Here is a 27,411-nt window from a genome sequence, read left to right as displayed (position 1 = left end):
GTTTTAATCAAATAATTATTTATTTGGATCTATACAAATAAATATTTCATCAGTTTGAGTACACCATTAGTTGACCAAAAAAAGTGTATATTTAGGATAGCAACAAACAGGGGTAATACTTACAAAAAAAATATTTAATCGAATCAAGTAATAAGTTTTTTGGTGTTTAGTCGATGTAAATGAATATTTATTTTGACCAACTAAATATGCGGATCTTCTCAATACCAGTACTTATTTGATCGAACTAAAGAGTTTCTTTGTTTGTATTCTTAAAAATGATGTGTTTTAATCAAATAATTATTTATTTGGATCTATACAAATAAATATTTCATCAGTTTAAGTACACCATTAGTTGACCAAAAAAAGTGTATATTGAGGATAGCATTAAACAGAGATAATACTTACAAAAAAAATATTTAATCGAATCAAGTAATAAGTTTTTTGGTGTTTAGTCGATGTAAATGAATATTTATTTTGACCAACTAAATATGCGGATCTTCTCAATACCAGTACTTATTTGATCGAACTAAAGAGTTTCTTTGTTTGTATTCTTAAAAATGATGTGTTTTAATCAAATAATTATTTATTTGGATCTATACAAATAAATATTTCATCAGTTTGAGTACACCATTAGTTGACCAAAAAAAGTGTATATTTAGGATAGCAACAAACAGAGATAATACTTACAAAAAAAATATTTAATCGAATCAAGTAATAAGTTTTTTGGTGTTTAGTCGATGTAAATGAATATTTATTTTGACCAACTAAATATGCGGATCTTCTCAATACCAGTACTTATTTGATCGAACTAAAGAGTTTCTTTGTTTGTATTCTTAAAAATGATGTGTTTTAATCAAATAATTACTTATTTGGATCTATACAAATAAATATTTCATCAGTTTGAGTACACCATTAGTTGACCAAAAAAAGTGTATATTTAGGATAGCAACAAACAGGGGTAATACTTACAAAAAAAATATTTAATCGAATCAAGTAATAAGTTTTTTGGTGTTTAGTCGATGTAAATGAATATTTATTTTGACCAACTAAATATGCGGATCTTCTCAATACCAGTACTTATTTGATCGAACTAAAGAGTTTCTTTGTTTGTATTCTTAAAAATGATGTGTTTTAATCAAATAATTATTTATTTGGATCTATACAAATAAATATTTCATCAGTTTGAGTACACCATTAGTTGACCAAAAAAAGTGTATATTTAGGATAGCAACAAACAGAGATAATACTTACAAAAAAATTATTTAATCGAATCAAGTAATAAGTTTTTTGGTGTTTAGTCGATGTAAATGAATATTTATTTTGACCAACTAAATATGCGGATCTTCTCAATACCAGTACTTATTTGATCGAACTAAAGAGTTTCTTTGTTTGTATTCTTAAAAATGATGTGTTTTAATTAAATAATTATTTATTTGGATCTATACAAATAAATATTTCATCAGTTTGAGTACACCATTAGTTGACCAAAAAAAGTGTATATTTAGGATAGCAACAAACAGGGGTAATACTTACAAAAAAAATATTTAATCGAATCAAGTAATAAGTTTTTTGGTGTTTAGTCGATGTAAATGAATATTTATTTTGACCAACTAAATATGCGGATCTTCTCAATACCAGTACTTATTTGATCGAACTAAATAGTTTCTTTGTTTGTATTCTTAAAAATGATGTGTTTTAATCAAATAATTATTTATTTGGATCTATACAAATAAATATTTCATCAGTTTGAGTACACCATTAGTTGACCAAAAAAAGTGTATATTTAGGATAGCAACAAACAGAGATAATACTTACAAAAAAAATATTTAATCGAATCAAGTAATAAGTTTTTTGGTGTTTAGTCGATGTAAATGAATATTTATTTTGACCAACTAAATATGCGGATCTTCTCAATACCAGTACTTATTTGATCGAACTAAAGAGTTTCTTTGTTTGTATTCTTAAAAATGATGTGTTTTAATCAAATAATTATTTATTTGGATCTATACAAATAAATATTTCATCAGTTTGAGTACACCATTAGTTGACCAAAAAAAGTGTATATTTAGGATAGCAACAAACAGGGGTAATACTTACAAAAAAAATATTTAATCGAATCAAGTAATAAGTTTTTTGGTGTTTAGTCGATGTAAATGAATATTTATTTTGACCAACTAAATATGCGGATCTTCTCAATACCAGTACTTATTTGATCGAACTAAAGATTTTCTTCGTTTGTATTCTTAAAAATGATGTGTTTTAATCAAATAATTATTTATTTGGATCTATACAAATAAATATTTCATCAGTTTGAGTACACCATTAGTTGACCAAAAAAAGTGTATATTTAGGATAGCAACAAACAGGGGTAATACTTAAAAAAAAAATATTTAATCGAATCAAGTAATAAGTTTTTTGGTGTTTAGTCGATGTAAATGAATATTTATTTTGACCAACTAAATATGCGGATCTTCTCAATACCAGTACTTATTTGATCGAACTAAAGAGTTTCTTTGTTTGTATTCTTAAAAATGATGTGTTGTAATCAAATAATTATTTCTTTGGATTTATACAAATAAATATTTCGTCAGTTTGAATACACCATTAGTTGACTAAAAAAAGTGTATATTTAGGATAGCAACAAACAGGGATAATACTTACAAAAAAAATATTTAATTGAATCAAGTAATAAGTTTTTTAGTGTTTAGTCGAAGTAAGTAAATATTTATTTTGACCAACTTAATATGCGGATCTTCTCAATACCAGTACTTATTTGATCGAACTAATAAGTTTTTTTGTTTGTATTCTTCAAAATGATGTGTTTGAATCAAACAATTATTTATTTTGATCTATACAAATAAATATTTCATCAGTTCAAATACACCCTAGTTGACCAAAAAAAAGTGTATATTCAGGATAACAACAAACAGGGGTGATACTTACAAAAAAAATATTTAATCGAATCAAGTAATAAGTTTTTTAGTGTTTAGTCGAAGTTAATAAATATTCTCTTATCTTAAATATGAAATTATTTCACTTAAATATTTGACTATGTAGTAAATCGTATTGTCTCACCAATTATTTATTTAATCAATGCTAATAAATAAAATGTAATTCAAATAAACATTTATTCGGTTCAAATAACTTGAATTCAAATAAATACATTTATTTCAATTGACGAAATTTTTTTTTCAGTGCAGTTTATTTGGACAAAATACGTAACGCGACAACACGAGTGTCAAAATTACCAAGTGCAATCATTGTGTAACATAAAATATTGATTATAATCACTGAAAATAAATATTCTGTGTGCAAAGTAAGTACTTTTTAGACTCTTGTACGAAATACAATATGCCTTGTATTCACTCCTCATGCTGGTGCATGCAAAATTACTTTGCCCTCTAGTGTGGAGATCAAGCAGATCACATAATCGATGCAAGCACGAGAAAAATTGTATTTTGGTAACAGAGTATTAAAAAATTTAAATTTTACTCGCTTTGTTTAAGTCATTAAATCAACACCAGTGATAGAACCGCCAGCCTCGTTACGTAATATACTATTTTCTACCTTTTAATTTAAGAACTCAAAGTTTTTGTTTTCAAAATCCTTTGAATCTTTTTATTTCAAATAACGTAATCACTTATTTTGAAGATGAAATGAAAGCGCATACTTCACAATTAGTTTTTAAATCGTTGATACCATTTTCTCAGTACGGCAGTCTTTGTCTTTGTTTAGCTGTATTGGGTCTGATTACCAAAATATATTATATCAGAGATTATTGTACAGATTTATAGGTGGTGGCAAAGTTGTCAGGCACATCTGCACCAGTGCCATGTGGTTAACCTCGACCTCTAGTCTTATTCCCAACCTCTTCTCTCTAATCCATGTACACCGATGTACCTAACCCTCCTTGCACTGATCAGCAAGTGTTAGACCATGTTCGCACTAATACTCCTCATTTGAGCCAACGACGAAGCGAAGGTTCAGCTAGTCGTGCTGTACACGCGAGCACAAGAAAGCTCCTGATTATGCCAACGACGACGACGCTTCGTTACGCATCCGCGACTCCTATTTGCCGTAAAACCGCGACAAGCTACAGAAGATAATGCTGATGGCCGCACTGCATTTAGAGTTCTCGTACTCCTTCGTGTATCCCTATTACGCTGGAGACAAGGAGCGAAGGTTAAAGGTTGGCAGAGGCCATAATTTTGGAATTCATTTGGGTACTGTACTGGCTGATGAGATTTCAACCCCAAGTGGATCCATCTCGCAAACGACTACTACTTAGTACCTGCTTGATTATCAGACTGAAGTTGCACCCTTTCCGCTGTAACTTTTGGTCATGCTTAATAAATGTAAAGAATGTGACTTTGTCTACTTTTAACACAAGCTCCTTGATTTTCTTTAATCATACGGAAATAGTAAAAGTATTTCTCATAAGACTAAATTATCATTTATGTGATAAGTCGATTCAAAAACATATTATAAGAATACAGATCATACAATATGGTTGAACCCAAAACAGTTCGTAACAGACAGAATTATCAACTTTGATAACGTTTTCATGACACTTACGGTGATCTCGGTGAGCCTCTAGAAATAAAAGTGTCTGCAAGGCCTCTTAAATTATCGTGAGACCCTAATTCATAGAAAATACCCTCATCCAAATAAAAAAGATAAGGAGAAAAACGCGCGAGGGGAGTCGAATTTAAAATAGCGTGACAAGCTCCAGCAGAATCGGGTGATAACGAAAGTAGCCAGCGGAGAAAAAGCGGCATCGGGTAGACGTCGGGATGTGACGAGATTTATTCCAAAGCTTATCAGATCGCAGCTCGGAGCGTCGGGTTCGTTTAGTCGGTCGATTTCTCAAACCAGCTCCTTTGGCTTGAAACAAACACAGTAAGCTCCGGAACGGCAAGTCAGACATGAGCGCGTGCATATATCTCAAGCGCACACACGCGCGCACACACAAACCCACATGGTATATTTTTCCTCCCTCGCACATCTTTTACTTCCGTGCCTCCAGCACCTCATTCTTCGCTGGGCTAGCTAGCTCGCTCGTGCAATGGATCTCCGACCTGGCCCTTGGGCTACTGCTGTTGCTGGTGCTGCACACGTGCGCTCGTTTAACATCGGGATGAGCGCCGGGGCGGGACACGGAGCGAGAAATTGAGCCCCACTCCTTTTCCCCGTCTTGCTCTCTCGTTCCGCAGCTCTCTTGCCCTCCGATCTCCGATCGCTATATGTATGTATGCGTGCTCCTTCGGGGTAGATGGAACTAGAAAAGAGATAACCGATGATAAAGCGAGTCTTCGTAGGTGAAAATATGTATTATAACCGTATGCATGAACAAGTGCCGCGAAAAAGTTTTTCGTGAAAGGTCACGAGCGAGAAAGAGCCAAATACATTATCCATTCTTCCGTGCGGTGCCCAGTGAGCGTTTAATAAGGACATTTCTCTCTGCCTCTATTCATCACTTTTTTTCTTTCTCGCCATTCCTTCTTGAATATACGTTGCACTTGTGTGCCTTCTTCTTTTAAATTACGACCACTGAACCCATCAGCTCAATGTTAACTGCATACTATACGATTACACCTATTATATTAGAAATCTTTCATTTTTTGGCCTTTTCTAGCTACGTTTCCAAAAAATTATTTGTCATCACTAAGTTTATCATATCGATGATGTTTAAAAAAGAAGTGAATGTGTCGTTACACTGATACACAAGTACAACGTGCAAGTTTAAAAGATGAAAATGATATTGGTTTCGTACAATGAGACTAAGGAAACTTTAACTGCAAGCAGCATTAGTTTTTTATAGTCACAAAATGTCAATTCTTGCGAAACAAGTATTTTCCGAATAAATTTGCATGAAATCTTATTTACAGCAAAATATTACCTACAAGTAAAGCACTTGTCATTATCTTTAAATTCGATTGTTCAAAGACGTAAGTCCCTCCTCCCATCTAAGACAACATCTGGTCTAAAGCAAAGGTATACAAATAATCCCAGCCATATTGCGAGACTTCCACCACCCAAAAAATTCCGAGATTCCGCGAATGTGCACCAACTCTAAAATTAATCCCGACGCGTCAAGATCGAAGGGGCGCGATAGAGTGCGAAATATTCAAAAGACCACCTTGTTCCTTCACACACGCGTTAGCCAGATAGGGAGAAGTGCGATGACTTTTTGCCGTATGAATAGCGGCAGGCCTTTCTCGCCTCAGGTCCAGAGATCTCTAACAGTAACGGAAACGATCCCTTTTCTTGCAGATGAAATATGAAACTGGCGTTTCTAAACTGGGTGCAAATAACAGTACATAGGATTGTTTGTGCAACTAACAGAGACAGAGAGCTACCACCTACATTTCTTTTTTTTCAACTAAAAAAGTTTTGCTTTTTAAAATAATGAATTCCTCGTGCTGCCCAGAGTCTTCTAGCTTCATATATTCATATTCTGTCACTTATGCCCTTTTTTCACTACCAGGTCAAAATTTTTACTAACTTTAGTAAAATTTAATTAATTACAACAAACAATTGAACAATTGTCCATAATTTTTATTAGTACAGTTAGGTTGGTCATCACCTTACGAATCGATTGACATAAAAAAACGCATTTTCGACTAAAATATCACTTAAGCCCCTTTTTCCCTGGTACGACAGTAATGACCTCAGTTGAAAATCCTTCCCGAGCTCTATGAGTTACAAACATGTTTAGTAAGGCATAAGGATTTAAATCAATTGTAGGATCAAAGTGAGCCAATTATGTGGGGTTTCAGAGTCCACAACTTATGATCATTGCGAATATTTTCTGAGAAACTCACAAGAGCTCAGATTGTCAGTACAAATTACTTATTACTTGGAATATGTTTTTTTAAGGGAAAAGAAAACCTATTAGAGAGTTTTCTTTTAATATCATAAATGCCTCCATAACGCACCAACAATAAGTTTGAAGCAATTTTTATTAAGATTTCCTCCATAATTCGAAAAACAAATTATCGACGTCAATATTATCGTCCAACAACTCTGCTTTCTTTTGATAACAATACTTACTAAAGTGACGAGTGCTTCAGTGTTGAATCTTAGAGTGATGAAATTTAGCATTAAAAATCCTCTAGCAAAGTCACACATTGGGTGGGCCGAAATACGCACGTGCTTCCGTCTGTTCACTCAGCAGCGAAGGGAGGACTTGTTGACTTAGGCCTTGGATCATAGGATGGGCACACGGTGTCAGCTTTTTTTTTCTCGTGCTCCGTTTTTTCACTCGAGATGACGGCCAATTGTCAGTCACGGCTCACCCCTCTCCCCACGTCTACATTTACACCCAGCGTTAAAACCTGACCCAAGCCCTGCCACGCGCGGTGTTGACGTTGGAAACCGACACTTTCTGGTTTTAACCATGCTGCGAGCAGTCTTTAATTAACCTTATGTTTTAAAGCGCGTTCAAAAAAAGCCTGCTCTGTGCGTTTGTCGCTCGAAAAAGGATCAATGGTAACGAAAGAAAAGACGATAACATTTCAGCTCATACGTTTAGGTACTAACAGCAACAGCAGGCACATCAATTATTACTTAACTTTTACGCAAATGTTGATAAAATTCTTTAACAAACGATTTTGTCATTCTTAAATTCCAGGAAGAAGAATGAATATATAAGAAAATTGTAAAAAAAAAAAATATTTTTATAGACCAACTAGAAAATGGAGTAGCTGGAAAGTTTTTAAACTATTTCAGTATAAAAACATGCAGTGATTTCAAATTTCATCGGTCATTCATATAAAACATTGTATATTTAAATTGCTTAAAGAAATCATTAAATATCCTTTAAGGGGGTTAGAGCAAATTTTTGACGACAGTCTCCAAAAAATTATAATGTGTTTGCTTTCATGATGTTAAAATTTCAAGAATCATAGCATCACAGTTTTTGATAAAAAAATTGCAAACTTAGGATTTTGTACACATGCTCTTATGCAAACGTCGTCGGGAAACTTACATTTTCACCAATAACTTGGGAAATATTTTTACAAATCTTTCAAAAAACTAGTATGTTATTGTGAATAACAATTAGAATAACATACCCAAACTTCAAGAAGCAAGCCGTTACGGTTTAAAAAATACTTTAATTAAAAGTTTGAACAAAATGCTATTGGTACATCTATATATACAGCAGGCCAGAAATAAAATATTATGCATACATTTAACTTTAAAGTATCAATTTTTAATTAATCTTATACTGTACGATATCAAATGGCTCGTACGATTCATCAAGAATAATGTTAAAATTCACTAACTTTCAATCGAAACTAACTTTTCAGGTTGACTGTACCGCTCTAACCCCCTTAATCGCATACCTGTGCATTTATAGTACACACATACCCATTTGCACTCGATTTCTTTTCTTATTCCTAAAATTCTCGGGCCGATATTTGTTTGGGTCATTTTAGGTATCGGTTATTAAATTATACTGCCTAGTTGGGTCTCGCGAGCTAATATAGTACATTGTCTAGTTATATTCTGATTTTTTGACAGTTACCAAGACAAGAAAGTGCCAAGTACATTAAAGTAGCAATGTATTTGACAGATAAAGATTTCATGAAAACATCCTGAATAAATTGGGTATCGAACCCTATGAGGCTCTTTTACCGTCAAGCTTGAATCAGATGGCGCCAGGGCACGTCGCGGCTGTCATACGTACACACCGTCAAATTTACAGTTGTGTATTGTGTTCGTGAGCCTATCTGTGTAATGAGCAAAGCAGAAGACATAATTCCTTTGTAAATGATTGCTGTTGTTTGCAGACAATTTTTGTTTGCATTTACGTTTAAAGATAGTAGGAAAAATGAAGTGCAGTGTAATATCCTGCGATAAGAAAGTGAAATTTAAATTTCCTTCTGATAGTGTGATAAAAAAAAAGTGGCTCGAAGCAATTGGGAGACCAACATTTTTGCCGCTCCCAAGTCATGGCTTACCTGTCCACGAGTTTTGCTTTTCTTTCACTGACTCTTGCTCCTTTCTCTCTTAAAAGCTTTTTCAATTCTGAAACTTTGAAGCTTCCATAATATTCTTTCTTGTCTTCCTTATTCATTTCAAAATTTCAAATATTGCGCTTTACCACTACACTTTAATTTCCTGTATACATACAATACTGAAAAGTAATGTTGTGTGAGTGAGACGGCCATGACAGCCGCGACGTGCCCTGGCGCCATCTGATTCAAGCTTGACGGTAAAAGAGCCTCATACACTTAGCTCTTGAACCTGCGTAGCTATCATGTTAACCACTCGGCCATCGAACCTCTACTTGTCATATGTATACAGAGTTAAAAATTAACTATCCATCGACATAAGTTACAGCTACCTTGATTTATTTTATTTTTTTCTACAAGATAAAACTCTTACGTAATTTTAAAGACTATTAAGTATATTATTGATAGAACGAGATTAAATAAATCCTTTTGAAATTAATGATCTTTTCATCAACTGCAATTTACCAAAAAGACTGCAACAAAAACTTTTCCTTTTTTAACTTTTTTCAAACTTAATTATTTATATTTCTCAGAATTACAAAAATAAATTCATATAGTTTAAACTACTTCCGTAGAATTTCAATGGTTATTTTACACATGCTTATTACGATGTTGATTTGTAATTTAGTCCAAGTACTGACTATGATTCCGATATTAAAATTCTAACATGAATTATTTAGATATGAATTTAATGTTTTGATTCAAATTGAGTTGCAAAACAAATATATTAAAAAATAAGACAATTCTCAATTTCTAATTTTAGTAGGCAAATAATACTATTTAAGACATAAAACTTGGTATAATGGTAATCGGTTGAGATTTAAAATACTTATTTTCCTTTTTTCTTTACGTTATATTGTATGTATACCAAAAGTATTTATATACGAATATAAAATCCAATATTCATGTGAACAAAAATATGGCGGGGGGGGGGGGGCAACTAGCTCACTATGATATACTTTTAAACGGGAAAGTTGCCGTATTCATTCCTAAATTTTTTGCACGTGACAAAAATTATACCTTTCAACTCGGATACTCTAATTACACACTTTATATATAAACATACATTTATGTACCTGACGCAAATGTGTCGAATGCTCTACTAACAACTCATGTTATGCCAATTCATCATTTGAAGCATAAAATAAATATTTCGGTACCGAGAGTAAGTATTACCTCTTACCGTTTGGGTTCGAAATCGAACTTTGTGCCCTTGTCATACCTATTATTACATATCTATTTAACTGTAATGATATCAATAGACATTATGGCTTTTTCTGCAGACACTTATTTATGTAACAAATGTCATCTCAAACTAATTTATGTTTAGTTATAATGACATTCAAATTTTACTAACTGGACTATGTTTTGATATTTTTGCTAAAAACGTTATCTTTTTAAAATAGATCAAGATCAAATTGAATATACATTGTACATTTTTACATGCTTGTTTTAATCAAACCTAGATAATAATTTATTAAATTAAAATTTCCTTGCCAGCATAACCTCCCGTCTTGTAAGTATTAAAAATGTAAGGTCTCCATGTCGCGATAAAATTTTTCGGTTTGATGCTACTCACATCACAGTTGGCTAGCCTCGACCCGTGCTTGACTGTTTTTTCGTTGTTCACGAAAATTTCTACTCCTTGTCGACTTGGTTGGCTGATCCGAGATGCAGAGAGCTTTCCTCCCCAGATGACATAGCACTGCGACAGCCGCATGACACGAGATACAACTTACACGACTCTCTGGCGGGAGCGCGCCAACCGCACGCTCCCCAACGACATTCACACCTGCTTACTAATGCACGATATGTCCCGAGGACTCGTCTGACAAAGCTGGTTGATTCTGTTTGTACTGCCTAACTGAACTGTGTGGCGATATTTGTCATAAAAACGGACAATTTTATATACTCCACAAGATTCATTGTTGATTACTGCACCACTATTTTACAGAAAAAAATAAGAATTAAATTTATCGCTTTATTAAACTCAACTACAGTGTATTTAATGTTATTTGAAATACTATATTTACAAAGTGCAATAGCGTAATGATAAGTCAATATATTTTTATACTTCTCCTTATGTTTCTAACATAGTAAAAATTTCTCTCACGGAAAATTTCAAGATATCAGATGTGAAAAATCTCAACCAAAAGTTATGTTATAAAATTAGTTATGTTAGGTAGAAGCTAAGTGACTCATTTTTGTTACCTATGTAATAAAATTACCTATATAATATAATTATTTAATAGTATTACTTTTTATTATGAATGTACCAGTAAGGAATTTCAGTTTCAGGTTAAAACCTGACGTTTTTTCAACTGTTTAATCTCACAGAAAAAAGTATACTTTACAATTTGAAGGGTTAAAATCCAAAATATTTAGAAATAAAAATTATTTATTCGTTTTAATAGTATTTCATTTGGTCCATATAATTTTAGCGTGTTTTTCATTTACTAAAAAAATATTCCAAGTTTTATTTATTATTGTCATTTTATAAGTAACTATACAATACGTTTAAATATGCTTACAGCTTATAAATATTAAATTTATCAAATAAAATATTGAAGGTTTTTCTATTATATTGGAACTTAGGTGATTTGTTTCAGTGTTTATTGACAATCATTCAAAATCACTAGATGTATTTAAATAAACGTTGGCTTTTTATAACTAAACTAATTATATATCTCTTAATTTGAATCTTCAGCAACCAAAACTTACTCGTATAGCTACTAATGCTGTTTCAGAAAAAAGTTTTGTACCTGTACATCACATCAAATAAAATTTTTTTTAAAGTCTTTTTTTTTTTAAATAATTGTTCAGTTTTTTAAGTTTATTTACATTAATAGTATGAAAATTCTAAATTTATTGACAAGAAACTTATGATGAATGTCGTTCAAAACACACTTGCACTGGAGTTTTGTATTAAAGTTTTGGATCTTGTGACTCTTTGGAAGCAACAAATTTTCTTCAAAAGTTATTTAAAGCCGTCTAAAAAAATGTTAGCTTTCTTCCGAAAATCTTTGCAAGTCACATTTTATTTTAAATGATTAAAACCTTTCGTAAATCCTTAGAAGTCTTTGTAAATCTTTAAAATATTATTAAACTTCTTTGGCTTACGTTCTAAAAAACAAAATTGGCAATAACTGCTAAGTAGCTTATCTAATTATGATTATTAAACTCTTTCATTTCACTTTTATGCCAAGGTTTCTCTTCTACGAAGCCATTTAATACTTATTCTCAGAGGGTTAAGAAAACCAATATTATTAATTACGTGTGTGCAAAACTTCAGCACAATCGTTCAAGTGAAAATCGTCCAAAAAATTTTCCAATACTCTAACGATACCCTACCACAGAAAAATACATAGTTAAGAAGATGAAGTAAATTAAATAAACGCTTATGAAAATAAATGAAGGTTTTTTTATATTTTCCTAACCAATTCATACAAAACATTAAGGAACAAAAAAAACAGCATTTAACAAAAGTAAGGAAACTAAATTAGGGTAGGCACACACATTAACATCTGCACATAAACGATATCCGTGTACTGCGGTAGGTCGTGCAACGCAATATCCCCGCAGACAAATATTGTCTTTGCTTTATGGGCGAATTAACTAGCTTTCTAATTCGTACACGCATGTCACGTGGATCACGTATACACATAGTAAAGGTGGGTGTCAACATGAGGCTGGAAGGCCTCCAATTATGTGTGCATTTACGAGCCACATATACCTATGTTGATCGTTAAAGGAGTTTAGGTGCTGTACGGATGCTTTCATTTGTACGGGTCGATCAATACGATTTCACGCCTCGCAACTATATTATACATCAAAGTACTTACACCGTTTCCTATTGGCACTGCAATCACTTATACGTAGGGTATAAGATGAAATAAACAGGTCGGATGAATAAAAATTTGTTGATGAGACTTTTATTTTTCGGGCGCGTCGACCGGGATTTACTTTGCGACTGATAAGTCTGTCATTGAATTTCGAAGCACGTCCAAAGAAAACTGAGAGGCAGCTCACGTCACAGCTTGGAATCAACGGAGATTCGGCAGGCGAAGCTTACCCGAACTTCTCCGACCCCACTATCCCCAAACGAGTAAACCACACCTCGCGTGCGACAAAGTAGTTACGTCCACAGTCTGTATTATTATTGCGAGGACATACACTCTTTGTTTTTATTTTTAACGTGTTCTGATTGTAAAAAGGAACCCTTCACGATTTTGTCTGCTGAGTTGTTTTAAAATGTTAACTGAAAGAGAAAAACTACAGCCAATTGATTGGTACGTACATTACCTCCTTGCGATTTAATTAAATGCCATACATTTTTCAATTTTAGATGTAAACTATTTACAGAAAAATGTATGTTTCTATTTATTTTGAAACTAAACCACTATATTTACTATTATTAAATCCTTTTGAATGTTATTCATCGATTGCATTCCATAACTTAAAGTTTCATTACTTTCAATTGACTTTCAACTTTGTAACCTTATGGTTACTTTTTACGGTTATTTTAAGTAATAAATGATTTTGTTTACATTTTTTAATTGAAAATAAATCTACATTATGTCGAAGAAAACATGAGGGGCTGTGCACTCTAAGGTCTTGATAAGACTTCAAAAGACTTTACGAGACTTGCAATGAATTAAAAAGACTTCAAAAGACTTTAAAAAATTTAGACAAATTTCATATGACTTAGAAAAACTTCAAAGGACTTGAAAAGATTTCAGAGAGATTTTAAAAGTCCTTTAAAGACATTGAATAACTTCAGAAGTCATTTAATAAGTTTTTTGATAAAAAACAATTAAATAATTTTCATTAGCAAGTAACATTAACTGTAACTAAGCTTGCTATAATCATAAGCTTGCCATGATCTTATATGGCTACTGCACCAGCTACAGTACGATAATCTAACTACGACGCACTACACTGGCACTGGCACTCCCATTGTTGGGAAAGCCAGTTTTCCAAAAAGTAGAGCATAAGTGCCAGTATGTGAGAAGATGGTTACACTATCGATGACGGAGCGCACTTCGTCTGCTCTTCGGATGAGGAAAAGTGTACCTTAGACTTATATGGCTGCATACTTGAACTATGGGAGCTTGAACAATATCTTCCTATATTATATAGTTATTTTGGTGGGTCTGTCCATACATCCTCTCCACACCCCCATGGTCTCCCCACATCACCCTCACAAAATAAGGAAATATTCTCTATATTTCTCTGTGAATTTAACTCAAAGAATGAGTGAAATTCCTCCCACGTCCCCAACTACCCCCATAGCCTCCCTCGTGAATAGCCCTCCACTACATCCCACAGAAACTTAGAATATTTCCAGAAAATATGGTCCCCTCACCCCCACAAAATAAGGGGAAATTCTCTATTACGAACTCCCTTTCCTTGAGTGTAAATCCAGTTAGTTGGCTGTAGTAAAAAGAATGGCTAAAAATTATATCTGTACTAGGGAACTCTAAGATTAGAAACCAACACACATGCAGTTAATTCCTGTGGCTATATGTTGGAGGGTGTGTTCATTATCCAGTATAAAAGAGCAAAGCCGCTCGGGTAGCCAATTCTAGGAATAAAATATTTCAAAGTAGCTTTTATCAAAGTTTAATTTAACTTATTGAATAATTTATTAATCCCTGCAATATCTATAGCGAATATTTTGATGATTACTTTATTGATTTCTCCTTTTTTTTTGAAAAGTTAATTATATTAATTCCTTTATGTTTTTTTTTTTTTTTTATGATTTGTTTTGATTATTCTTTCTTATTCTAAACAAACTTATTTACGTCTCTTTGGGCAAAGATAAAATGCTTATGAATTAAAACTTAATTTTTTATATAAATCAATTACTAAGCTGATTGTAAACTAAAACTAGATCGAATCAGATGAAAATTTTAAAGTAAATGAAATTGTCAGGCTTAAAATAAATGACGACTTAATAAAATGTCTTATGAAGTAAGATTCTAACTTTTAAACAGATTTTAGGAATATTAGGACTCGCAATCAGCTGCGGAGGGATAGGTTTTAATAAATTAGTACATTTAATTCTTTTATTTTTGAAATTTATTCAATTTTATTTTAATAAAGAAATTGTGTTTTCAATCGCAGTGTACATTACTTATATTTATTTGGGTTCGTTGCTAAATTCTAACTAATACAATAATTTGATTTGATTGTATAAAAAAAATGTAACAGATGTTTTAAAATTCGCGCACAGACATAAACTATAGTTTTAATGTTGAATTAAATTTTCTTGCTCTTATTGTAAATGATTTTTGTGTATACAATAATTATAATTTCAAAATTTTTCCGCACTGCTTCTCTCCTACATACATTTGGTTAGACTAGGGCGAATTATTAGCTCAGCCACGAAGTATTAGTACTGGGCTCTCTATGCTGAAAAAGTCACGTAGGGTTAGGTCATCCTTGAGACCCTTGAATGTCTTTAACACGGCTCTAGTAATCGATCTAGGTACTTTGCCCAAGGAGCATCGTCACTATCCCTTGAGCCTCGACTACTTGGAGGTACGTCGCCACCTCGCTTTAAGCGGTGGGGCACCAAAATTCCTAGTAGACACCAGTTAGTATTAGTTATACTCACAAGTGACATTCACACTTACTTTCTGGTCCTGTGGAAAAAACGTGGGTTTTCCTTGGGTACGTGGACCCAACTACCCATTGTTGTACTCATGTTTGCTGGGATGGACCTAGGCCATTTTTCCAAATTTTTCTTTTTCTCTATCCATTCCAGCCGAGGCAAATGTATCCTTGTTGGTCTCATGGCCCATGATAAAGTGCCTGTAGTCTCTCTGTCCACTCTATATTTTGTTCTCTTTCTAATCTTCCTTTCTGCATTTGTTTCCCATCTATAAAGGTTTTCTTAATTATAAATTTGTACATTTGAGGGAAAAAATTTGTTTTAAACTACTGACGATATAGACTGTACGTTTTCCTTCACCTCATACTGCTTCTATTGTATTGTGAGGCGTTCGAGATTCTCAGTCTTGATATCGTTATCGATGTCGATATATAATAATCGTTGTTTGTTTCGACGCTCTTTACTCATGGGGAGGGGTCAGTTAGTTGGTTTGACGTATTAATTGGGTCTTGTATTGAGACAGGGTCCATTTGTGATTCATGTAGCTCTCGTAGTAACGCCTTTAAGCGTTGTTTAGTCCATTTTGTCTTTTGGTTGAGCCATTGTCGTTGCCTCCGTGACTTCATTTTGCGCAAAATAAGGACATAATTAATTACTGTGAAATATTCCCCTAACTTGATTTTTATCATTCACTCATACGAAGGTGGCATTATTTATAGTTTTAGTAATGACGTAAGGGCCTTCATACAATTCCAATAATTTTGCAGTGATCCCGCTTTCTGAGTGACACTGCACACTGGATTTATTTTTATCAGCACCATGTTCCCTTACTCATAGTTTGTGTATGTTTTATAAATATTATGTTTATCAGCCCTTTTTCTTCTTTTCATTCCACTCCAGTTGGATGCCAAAGTAATTTTATCAGTGTAAGAGGTTTGTACTTTATCAAAAGCCTCGATACACTTATGCTAGAATCGTGTGCGTAAGGTGTCTAACTGCAGTTCTGTAGGGATGTATTTTGTTGTGTTGTAATGGCTTTTATTTGTGCATTTTTTTAACAATTCTACCCAATTTTCTCAATTTTTGTGTTTGTTTATGACTAATACCTGAAAGAATCGTCCAAATTCTCTATTTACTTTTTTAATAATGTAACTTTGTGTTGGTTGCACAAAGGAAAAACAAATTTTAATTCCAGCTTCTTCAAGTGTTTTTCGCCACTTATTCGCGGTGAATTGAGTTCCATGGTCTAACGGTATTCGAATTGGTTTATCGTACGCTGAAATATAGTGGTTAAATAACTTTCTAATTGTCGTTGCCGTATTGGCTCGCTTAATCAGATACAATACCACAAATTTCGTAAAAACATCGATTACTGCCAAAATGGGTCATACCTCTTCCCGTAAAATGGGCAGTGGGCCATAGAAATCAATTGAGATCAAATTTCTAGGTTTTTTGGGTATTAAAGGTCGCATTCCAAAACGTGATCCAGTAGTGCATGTACTAAAAATTAACAAACAAAAAGAGGCGCATCAGTTACTAAAATCTGAGCTACATATATATTCAGTATACTGGATACCTTATTGTTATTGAAACATTCTTCTATCGTCTTGGCTAATTTTGCGATAAAAAATGTACTGGCAATTAATTTTTGTTCAAAGGTAACACAAACCCTACGATTTTATTAGTTACTAAATCATATTTAACTCTATTATTGAGTCTTGTCCAATCTTCACTAATGCATATCTTTGCTGGTGGATTACGATCTTTCAAAAATTTATGAAGTTCATTGACTCGACAACAACCCTCGATCACTTTTCCTTAATCAATGTATAAACTATCTAATGCAACTTATTGAAGGCACAAATAAATTATCTGATAAAGTTTTATATAATATTCGACCTTGCGTTATTAGAATGAATGTGGCTATAATTTTTAAGTGATCGAGTGGCAGAAAGCTTTTTTTTTTTTTTTTTCAAATTTTATTTAGCAGCTTGCAGCAGAATCACTTATACCTAATTACTGTGTGCCTAGCTGTGTACAAGAACTATGATATGGAGGTCCGTAGAAATAATTATGTAAAATTTGCACTTAACCTCAAAATACCAGTAGTTGATGCTTGCCTATGCTTTCACTATAGTTATCTATTAAAAAAAAAAAAGTTATCTATTAAATTTTCAGCTAGTTGTCAATAAAATTTATAAAAAAAAATCAATAAAAAAACTGACATGTTTTGCAGTCTATGACTCGCATGGTTGGAAAAAAAAAGACAGAAATTGGGGAAAAAAGGATGGGGTGATTGGTAGAGTTAGGGCTTACGTTACGCAAAAGTCCAGCAATCGGTATAAATGGAATCAAACACAAAAAATACGTAAATTACTTATAGAATATCTAAATATTTGTGTACCCAAAATTTTGAGCCCAGACTATCATAAATCAGCTTATGAAATCTCGAAAATATCGAGATACAAAAATACACACATATGCACGTAGATTGGATGTTTTGGAAAATCCGACAATTTGAACTTCAATACCATAAAAAAGATATATAAACCGAATTATTAAGAAACTTCTTTCGGTTAATACAATTTTGTTTTTTAAATTCTTAAAGTAAAAATCTGCACTTTTAGTTTTAATAATGAATAGTAACCAATCAAATATTTTTTCTTTAAGTTTTAATAGTGAATAGTAACTAATTGAATTTTTTTGTACAAACTTTATTTTATGCAATAAAACAAAAAAGAGTTTTTTTGCATTCTGTGCTTTTCACAAAAAATAGTCATATTCACATCGCATCAGCTGCATTGAATTATTTAAACTCTATGAGAGCTCCAAAAGCTTTTAAAAGTTGGGCTTCAAGAGTTACTTGAAAAAAAAAAATTTCAAGTAACAGAATTTCATAATTATAGTGATACCAAAATAAAATCAATGAAAGTATATGTATACAGTAAGCGATCGGCTTTCCTGCAGTGGTACGTAAAAAGTGCATGTTATCATTGTCACACGTGGAATCTTAACGAAATGACGCAATGATTTGCACGAGTTTGAGAAATCTCTTAGTGAAGCCTTCATCGAACGAGAGAGAATCTCTAATACGAGCATCAGTGGTATGAATTGCATATTTAATACGATAATCTTGCATGAAGCATATGGAAACCAACGTAATGCGATTCATTCGACTCTCTTGCGAAACTGCGGTAACGAATTTCATTATACGAGGGCGCGCGACAACTTCTTAATCGAATTCTGGTTGTGTTAACGAGATACATATACAAGTGCATGTATAATTTGTCTCTCACCTCTCCCGCACAATAACAGTAACAGACTGCAATGGGAGTCGTAAGTTCAACTAATTTCAAGGAGAGAGGGGGAGGAAGTTGGTGACAGAGAGGGTGGAAGGACAGAGACAGAACGGGGGCGAGGAAATGCCGGGCCGGGCGAATAAAATACAACGTCCTGAGTGAAAGAGACGCGAGGGCACGGGATGAGGACCAATGGACCGGGGCTGCATCAATTCGCCGTAATTTTGGCAGCAGATGCGCCGGACTCGTCGCCGTCGTCCAAGTTCTCGGCCCGCCGGTCTACAGTGGTGGTGGCAACGTGCCCCACCGACCCTATATATTTCGGTGCCTGACCACTCGAAGTTTCCGCAGCTTGGACCGTTGCCCGCTCACTCGTCCGGCGTCCGTCGTCTAAAAGCTTGCGTGCGTGCGCGCACGTCTGTCAGTGGCTTGGCGTGGCTCCCCTGTGCTGTACTGCCTATCATTTTTAAACCTGCCCTTTTTTTTCGACTTCCATGTGTGGCGATCTCTTGGCATCGTTAGCCCCTCGACTCATCCTCGTAATACATTCGCGAGCCAAAGCACTGCATCCAATCTTAAGTTTTTATGTATCCACGAATTGCGGTCGTTTTGAAACTCGCTTCAAATGTTATGTTAATTAAAATCACATGCGTTTTTTAATTTTTCGCTCACAATCTGAATGGCTAAGGCTCGAAGTGTATTTGTCTACTTTTTTTTGACTTTGAAAATTGTACGCATGAGATATTGATAAAATTATACGTCCAAACTTATAGAATTATCTAATAATTTAGTTTAAATAAAGGACAGATTTCATTTACAGTTTATAAACGAACACGGAAGATTTCTTTTTTTAACAGTTTTTTTCATTTTACCTACTTTCTGAGCATACATGGATATTTTAAAGTATTATATTAGAAGCTTTTTGGAAAGATTAAAAGCATTTCGACTAAGGATTTCATTTTTTGTATCTAATACGAAGCTTCCTGTTCAAGAAATACTGAAACTACAGTCTGAGTAGCTTTTTCAGATATATTTATGCAATGAATACTGAATTATTCGTTTCTCAAAGAAACCAAATGATTTAATGAAACAAGAAACATGATGAAGAACTAACATTATTTGGAACTAGTACCGAAACATACTTAAGTAATGAGTTATCTCTGATTTTTCGTGGTACAAAAGTTGCATTGTGATCCAAGCTTAAAATTTATGTGCAGTTCCAAGTAGAAGTACAGCATCGCATTCGCAGATATCGTACAGATTTATGTGTCCTTGATAAACGCCTAATGTGCGTATGGTATGTTATTACATTGGCAACAAAGCAACGGAAGGATGAGTTATTCGTACGATTTCTTCACGAATGCCTTGCCTAAGCTTTATACCTATGGAAACATGTGTATGCGCTTGTACGTGCAGTCGCAGAAAAGCAAACTAATAAGAAAGAAAGCTGGTTCACGTGCCAGCCTCTCCCACTCGCTTATCTAACGTCCTTACAGTGTGCACTATGCGTTACCCTTTCCACCCTGGTATTCCATTCTTCATCCTTCTATTTACTCCATGTTCCCTCTGCCTACGCACAATTGTCTCATCCCTTTCCTCAATCCTTTTGTCTCTGCGATCGCCGACTCTATATTGCCATGGCAATGACATCCCCCCCCACCACCACTTCACCAACCCAATTCTTTCCGTGTACTATCGCTCGACTTCATCCATCTTTTTTTATCGACTATCAAAACAAGGACTCTGAAAAAGAAATCTCTTCTTTTGAATTTCGCTGACACCGAGCTTGCAAGTTTGTCGTCGTGCTGGCGTCAACTATAGTTTCGAGTATTATTTTCTCTTTCCTCAATACAGTTCATTCAAACCCCATGTTTTTTGCTTATTTAAACCTATTTTTTACAGTTTATTGAATTTCTGACATTTGTTGACAAAGCACTTTGATACGTTGCTACTGTAACACCATGATTGACAATGTTGTTAAAAGCTAATATTTACTTATATCTTCATGAATTGATTATGGCAAATTTGTACTTAAGTATTTACTAGTAAATAAAAATTTTACAAGCTGGCTTCAGAAGGTACAATTAACATTGAAGTGTGGTGGTATACGTTTTATAATGTAAAAATAATCTGAAATAACACTACTCCATTTTTTTATCCTGTTACAAAAATAACTTGATAAATAATTTTATTTTATTACAGTTGATATGGAATTAAATTATACGTCGTACATAATCATATCTTTTAATTTTACAATGAACGCATACATGATGCATACGTATTTTTTTGAAGAAACTTTTTTTTTAGGGCTTGCACTGAAATTTTCAATTAATTTTTTTTAACTGAAAACTTGACTACATAGCAAAAATAATATCTCCTCAGCGTTATTGAAAACTTTTGTATCAGAAGTACTTCGTAAAACATCACTTTTGTAATATCGAACATCAACTTCTTACACTTTGTCACAAAAGATATAAGTAACTTGTAAGGTAATATACTTGATTTGCATATCAACAGCACTTTAATTTACTCAAATTCAAGGATCTGACAAATCGGAAGATGGCAAAGTTAATTATGTACACAACCAACTAGCGAACTCTATTGTAGTCTAAAACAAGTACAAAACAAGAGTGTTAACATAAGTGAATTAATAATTCAATACTTTTTCAAATGAGAATTGACAAAAACTGAGCTTTAATAACTTTAAAATTAATAAAATATGTCAGGGAACATTTCTCCTTTTTTTTTTACAGGACAACGTAGCAGCCTATTTAGCGAAAAAGAATCTTGGCACTACATGCGTATCTGCCCAAGGATTTGTTGGTATTCCTATACAAAAGGTAATTTACACATAATTTACTCACGATTTCTAGTGACTATCCAACATTTTTAAGAAATTATATTGTTAAGTCTACTTGATTTTGTGTGAGCGTATTATAACCGTATTAACAATTATACATGAATATTAGTGCAATTATAAAAATACATAGCAGTTGAGTATTTAAATTTGCCATGAGTTACAAGATAATTGAATTATAAAACACAATGCAATGATGTTTTTATTCAGAAATTAATGGTCAGAAAACTAATTGTCAATGTATAGTTGTTTATGTATGGATGAATAAGAATTGATGCACACACTAATACCAAAAGTACTTATAAATAAATATGTTAGTTTATAAACACTAAAGTAATGATCGTCTATAACAATTACATGAATATTAATTAAACTTTTGTAAATAGTTTGCTTTATAGTACAAAAATAACATCTTATGAGTATCCTTATAAATAAACTTTTTTTTAATGTATGAATATATAGTATGATAGAATTAGCAAAAGATGTCGACAATTTTTAGATAATTCTGATTTTAAAGAAAAAATTTGCCTTAAACAGGTAATTATGATACAATTAAAAAGAAACTAAAATCAAACACTTTCTGATCACAGCAAGTGATCCAAAATAAATAGCATTAATGGCCAAGACCAGTTTTTTACGTTGGAAATCGTGAATTTAGGTTAAAAAAAAAGTTTTAAACAAGCTTTTGCGCCATAATAAAGAAGAAAAAAGTGAGCTGTAGATGAACCTAATTAGTCCAGCGGTAATTGCAGTACCACCCACAAATTGCAAAAAACCATCGAAATTGATCTAAATTTCAAAAACTCATAACTTACGTATATTTAAAAATTAAGAGCTAAAATTTTTTATAAGATAAGGTTTTTGTGTGCACCAATTACTACGCGAAATTTCCGCAAGATCGCATGTGTACTTTTTTGCAAACTGCAAATAAGCAAAGTGAGGTGCGGTAATGTGCTATTCTTACAACTTATACCAAAGTTCTTTTACAATAACAGAAGATACCAAACTTTCACGTTAAAGAAAAGGTTAGAACTTTAGTAAGTTGTTCAGGAACTATTTAAGGAAATGATACCGTAAAACAATAGTGCGTTACCATACCACAATTTTTTTAGGGGAATTTTACACAGGTGCTTTTTGACATTAAGCTGCAGTTTGTAAAAAGTATACCTCTAATCTTGCTTCAATTTTGTGTGGTAGTTGGTGGTTACAAAAGCTATAACCTATTATCATTTCAGCTTTTAATCTTTAAAAGAACACGAGTTATGAATTTTTTAAGTTTCAAGCGAAATCGATAGTTTTTGGGGGGTCACCGCTGGACCAATCGAGTTGATCCACAGCTCATTTTTTTCTTTTTTTTTATGGCGTACAAGCTTATTCAAAGCTATTTTCATCTCAATCTGGCGATTTCTGGCAAGATAAACAGGTTTTGGACATTTCAAATATTTTTTATTATTATTTGCTAAGATCAAAAAGTATTCGATTTCATTTTTTTTCAATCTGAAAGATGAATATTTTATGCTTCCATGAAAACTAAACATGAATAATTTTGAAGAAAATTAAATTTGTTAGAAGCAAATTTTAAGCTTGAAAAATATAATTTACAATACATTTTATTAGTTGTTTAATATTTCTCTATTACATATTACACATTAAAACCATAAATAATTCATTATGTTAGAATTAATTCTATAATTATCAGTGCAAGGAGAGACATCAAGAGGTTTAGAATTAAGTATAATTTACTTTTCCATGGAAAAAAATGTAGTTAATTTCCATACTGATATTTTATCTATACTTAGTGATGCAGTTTTATGACAAGGCAATAATGACAGCTTTTCTTCTCCTGTAAGTATTTGTTTATCAATGTGATTAGTACATTAGTATACTACATTGTTTTTCATAAAATTCAAGATTTTATCACTTTCGAAGGTCGGAAATAATCATTTCTAACGTAACTACCTTATATGCGCATTATAAGGGTGCATCATCAATATATGCTTTTTTATCGTAGAGCCTTATTATTTATCATATTAATCTAACAGTAGTACTTCTACCGCATAAAAGTAAAACCTAAAACTCACTTACTGCAATCATAATGGACATTTCAATAAAAAGAAAAGAATAATATTAATTTTAGCTACATCTTGATACAAATAAAAAAATTACTATTACTTATAAGATATCAATTACAATACTTGAAAATAGGAACTGTAAGATCAAAAATAGCGAAAAACATAGGTATACTATTATAGTAAAAAAATTATGTATTGCCATGTCCTATTACAAAGAAGAGATAATGAATAAATATTCGATACACTGATTTCAGTCTGAAATATAAATATCACCTTTAGACGGTTGAACAAAAAGGTAAGACAATGTACAAATCCTTTCTTATAAGTCTCATGAGTAAAAACAAAAGTTTTGGAATCATTAGTTTATTCACCCATGTAGTTTATGTATTTCTAAATCATTAGTCGTAATCTCAGTACTATATTTAGTTATAAATATAACTAAATGAGCTGAATTTTTCATTGTCATTCACGAAAGCAATACTCTCATTAATGGATAAAATAAACCTTAAGCTTGAATAAGTTTTAGATTAATACATAAAAAATAATTTTCTTGATACAATCTCAAAAATTTATGGCAAAAGTCCTTTTTTCTCAGTTTCAGTTATTTCCTGATAAATATAGTTCCCCAGAATGTTATTCTTGTCAATGCCAATGATCTTACTGAAGTTAAAGCTGAGAACGACGCATTTAGTTGGAGTGATATCAATAATGCAACCAAAAAATTCGATGTTAATAAAATTAGCAGTAAGTTTATACGAGAAATCATATTCGTTGATCAAGCTATATTTTATTCTTAAAAGAGTGATAGGTTACGTCATAAAGTCTGTGTATTCGAGACTCAATTTGTCTAAACTGATCATGAGATTTGTTTATGGTGGAAAAATTGAAAATTATATGATAAAAAAAATTTGAATTGTTAGGTACAATAAAGATAAAAATAATATATTTTAACAAGTTATTTTATCACTCTGAAAAAATTCGTAAATGTAAACTTTTAATTAAATTAAATAATAATAGGGGTCAGTATGCATATCGTGCATAGGTTGGAACTCCAAACATACAAAAATGTGTTTTATAATTTAAAAAAAAATTTTTTTAAGTCTGTTATCAGTTTTTTTACATTCTTTTTCAATGTGCTCGGAAATACGTTTTCCGAATCTTGAAGGAAACTTAACAATCAAAAACTATCATTCATTTTTTTTTTCAGAAAAATTGGAAATTGAGAATAATGAAGCTTGCTCTGACTTTTACTGGTATTTTTGCAAAAAAAATCAATCAGAAGTAAGGAACAGCCACAATTTCAAACATTCTATTGAGCACTCCTACTCTAAGCTAATGGCAATGTTTACAAGTAATTGAACAAAATTTAATTGTGACTGCTAGAATTTTTTTGCTAAATATACATAACGATTCAGGTATCATCAATAATTCTCATCAAAAGTCTAAGTCAGCTTACGTTGAACAAGAGTTATACAAAAGTTGTATGAAACTTGGTGAGAATAATCTATTAAATGTATTAGAGAGTAATGCGTTCATTTTATAACAGCAAATTTTTACATTTAAGATGAGAATATTCACGATGATGACAGAAATGTGAATGACAAAGATCACGTAAATAATATACTGGATTTGTTTTCAGTAAAGAAATTTTTTAATGACATGTTAAAGAAATTAAGCGAAAGAATTTATGAAAATGATTGGAAAATACTTGATGGTAAATTAGCTTCACTAGGTTTTGGACATACTTTTTTCGATATCAGTGTTGTAAATGACTTTTCTGAGCCAAAAAAAAAAGTAATTCTGGTGAGTTTATAATTTCGAAATAATATGAATCAAATATTTAGAGAAAATAATATTTCTCTAGGTAAAAATATTATTTCATTGTAGTCGTATAATTTTTTTGTTTTAATTATTACAATTGATTTCAGCTAGAACCACCGTCACTAAAAAAATGGAATGCCAAAAAATTTCCTGACTTGTCAGCAAATATGCTTATCCAAATGCAAACAAAAACATTTGAGTATTGCAAGAACATATCAAAAGTATTGAACGAAAAAAGAAAAAGTCAGACAGAGGAAAAAATTGAAATACTACAGTATGAAAACAACTCAAAAAAAAAAAATAATACATGGTTCAACGAATTTAGTTATCACGGAAATATGGAAAAATTTGTATCGCTGTGTAAACCTTTTCAAAATGTAACGCTGCCATTGCGAAGTGTTGTAAAAGATGAAAACTTGTTGGATATATACAGTTTATTGGTAAAAGTAAGTAAATATGTAAAACTGTCTTTGGATTGAATTTTTTCACTTAAAATTCTTATAAACAAATATATTAAAAAAAATTTTTAAATAATATTTTTTAGTTTATTTTAGAAATTCAAAATTTTAAAATTACTGATCCAGAATATCAAGACTTCACCATTGAGTCATGGATCAACTTATATAATCACAATGTTAGAAATAATATCAGCAGGGTACACACAAATTTTATAACACTAACTCACTCCCATGCTATGAAAAGTATACTCAATCATATTTATTTCAGCTTGATTGGTTACAAATATTTAAAAATACATTCACCCCCTTCGGTATTACTATAAACAATAATACTATCATAACTGTAAGAAATAAAGTATACTTTTTCAAACTTGCTAAAATAGTACTGAACTATTATCCAAACGAATCAATCAGTAAGATCAAGTAATTTAAGAAAATTTTTTTGCCCTATACTTAATTTTTATTAAACTACTTTATAGTTCGTGCTATTCAACTGAAATTTGTATCTGACTACATCAGATATTACGATTGGAATTGGGCGCAGTCAATCGATTTTGTTGAAACGTTTGTATGCTTTGAATAATTAATAAGAACAATAAGTTTTTTGTAATAGTGTACGGAAAATTGATGTTTTCCACACAGGTATTAGTGTGGAAAATCGATTTTCCCACATAGTGTGCGACAAAGGTGTGCGGCAAAGGTTTTTCCGCACAGTGTGCGGAGAAGGTGTGTGGCAAAGGTTTTTGTCGCACATTGTGTGGAAAAAGTGTGCGGCAAAGGTTTTTGCCGCACAGTGTGCGGAAAAGGTGTGTGGAAAAGGTTTTGCCACACACCGGAAAAAAATTTGCTACACACTGAAAATCAAAATTCAAACCTATTTTGTACCTATTTTCCTTACACATTGCGAAAAAACTTGTACGCAACTCGTGCGGGACGATTTCCCGCACTCGTGTGATAGACTCGCACTCGTGGCCGGTGACGGTAACTCGTACCTTGCGATCACACTCGTGCTACGCACTTGTGTGCTCAACTGGTACAGCTCGTTCCCGTCAACTCCGGCACTCGTGTGAGTCAATCACTACTCGTGCGGGAAATCGTATTTTCCGCACTTGTTACGTAAATAACTATTAATATAAATATTATTTATAATGAATTGGAAAAATTGCAGATCAGTTTTTTGTTTTCAAGAAACAAAACTTTATGGAATTTCTAATATTGTCTTAGAATTGTTTCAAACAGAGTACATGGTAATCACTAATATCTAAAAT

At 32.4% G+C, this 27,411-nt stretch overlaps 1 protein-coding gene across 1 annotated transcript; it reads left to right on the top strand.

Annotated features, from left to right (window-relative positions):
- The first annotated feature begins 23,617 nt into the window (after nt 1-23,617).
- LOC106642607 (uncharacterized) lies at nt 23,618-25,596 on the top strand. The gene is made up of 6 exons (XM_089598710.1): nt 23,618-23,637; nt 24,466-24,608; nt 25,072-25,215; nt 25,280-25,357; nt 25,429-25,475; nt 25,588-25,596. The coding sequence occupies exons 1-6, from the start codon at nt 23,618-23,620 to the stop codon at nt 25,594-25,596; spliced, it is 441 nt and encodes a 146-aa protein (XP_089454836.1).
- The last annotated feature ends 1,815 nt before the right edge of the window (nt 25,597-27,411 follow it).

This window comes from Copidosoma floridanum, unplaced genomic scaffold (genome assembly GCF_036245765.1).
Source record: "Copidosoma floridanum isolate Cflo_tuat_1 unplaced genomic scaffold, Cflo_Japanese_pri ptg000006l, whole genome shotgun sequence".
Classification (NCBI taxonomy): Eukaryota; Metazoa; Arthropoda; class Insecta; order Hymenoptera; family Encyrtidae; genus Copidosoma; species Copidosoma floridanum.
The sequence above is the reverse complement of the archived record's forward strand: the minus strand, read 5'-3'. Positions and strand labels throughout refer to the sequence as shown.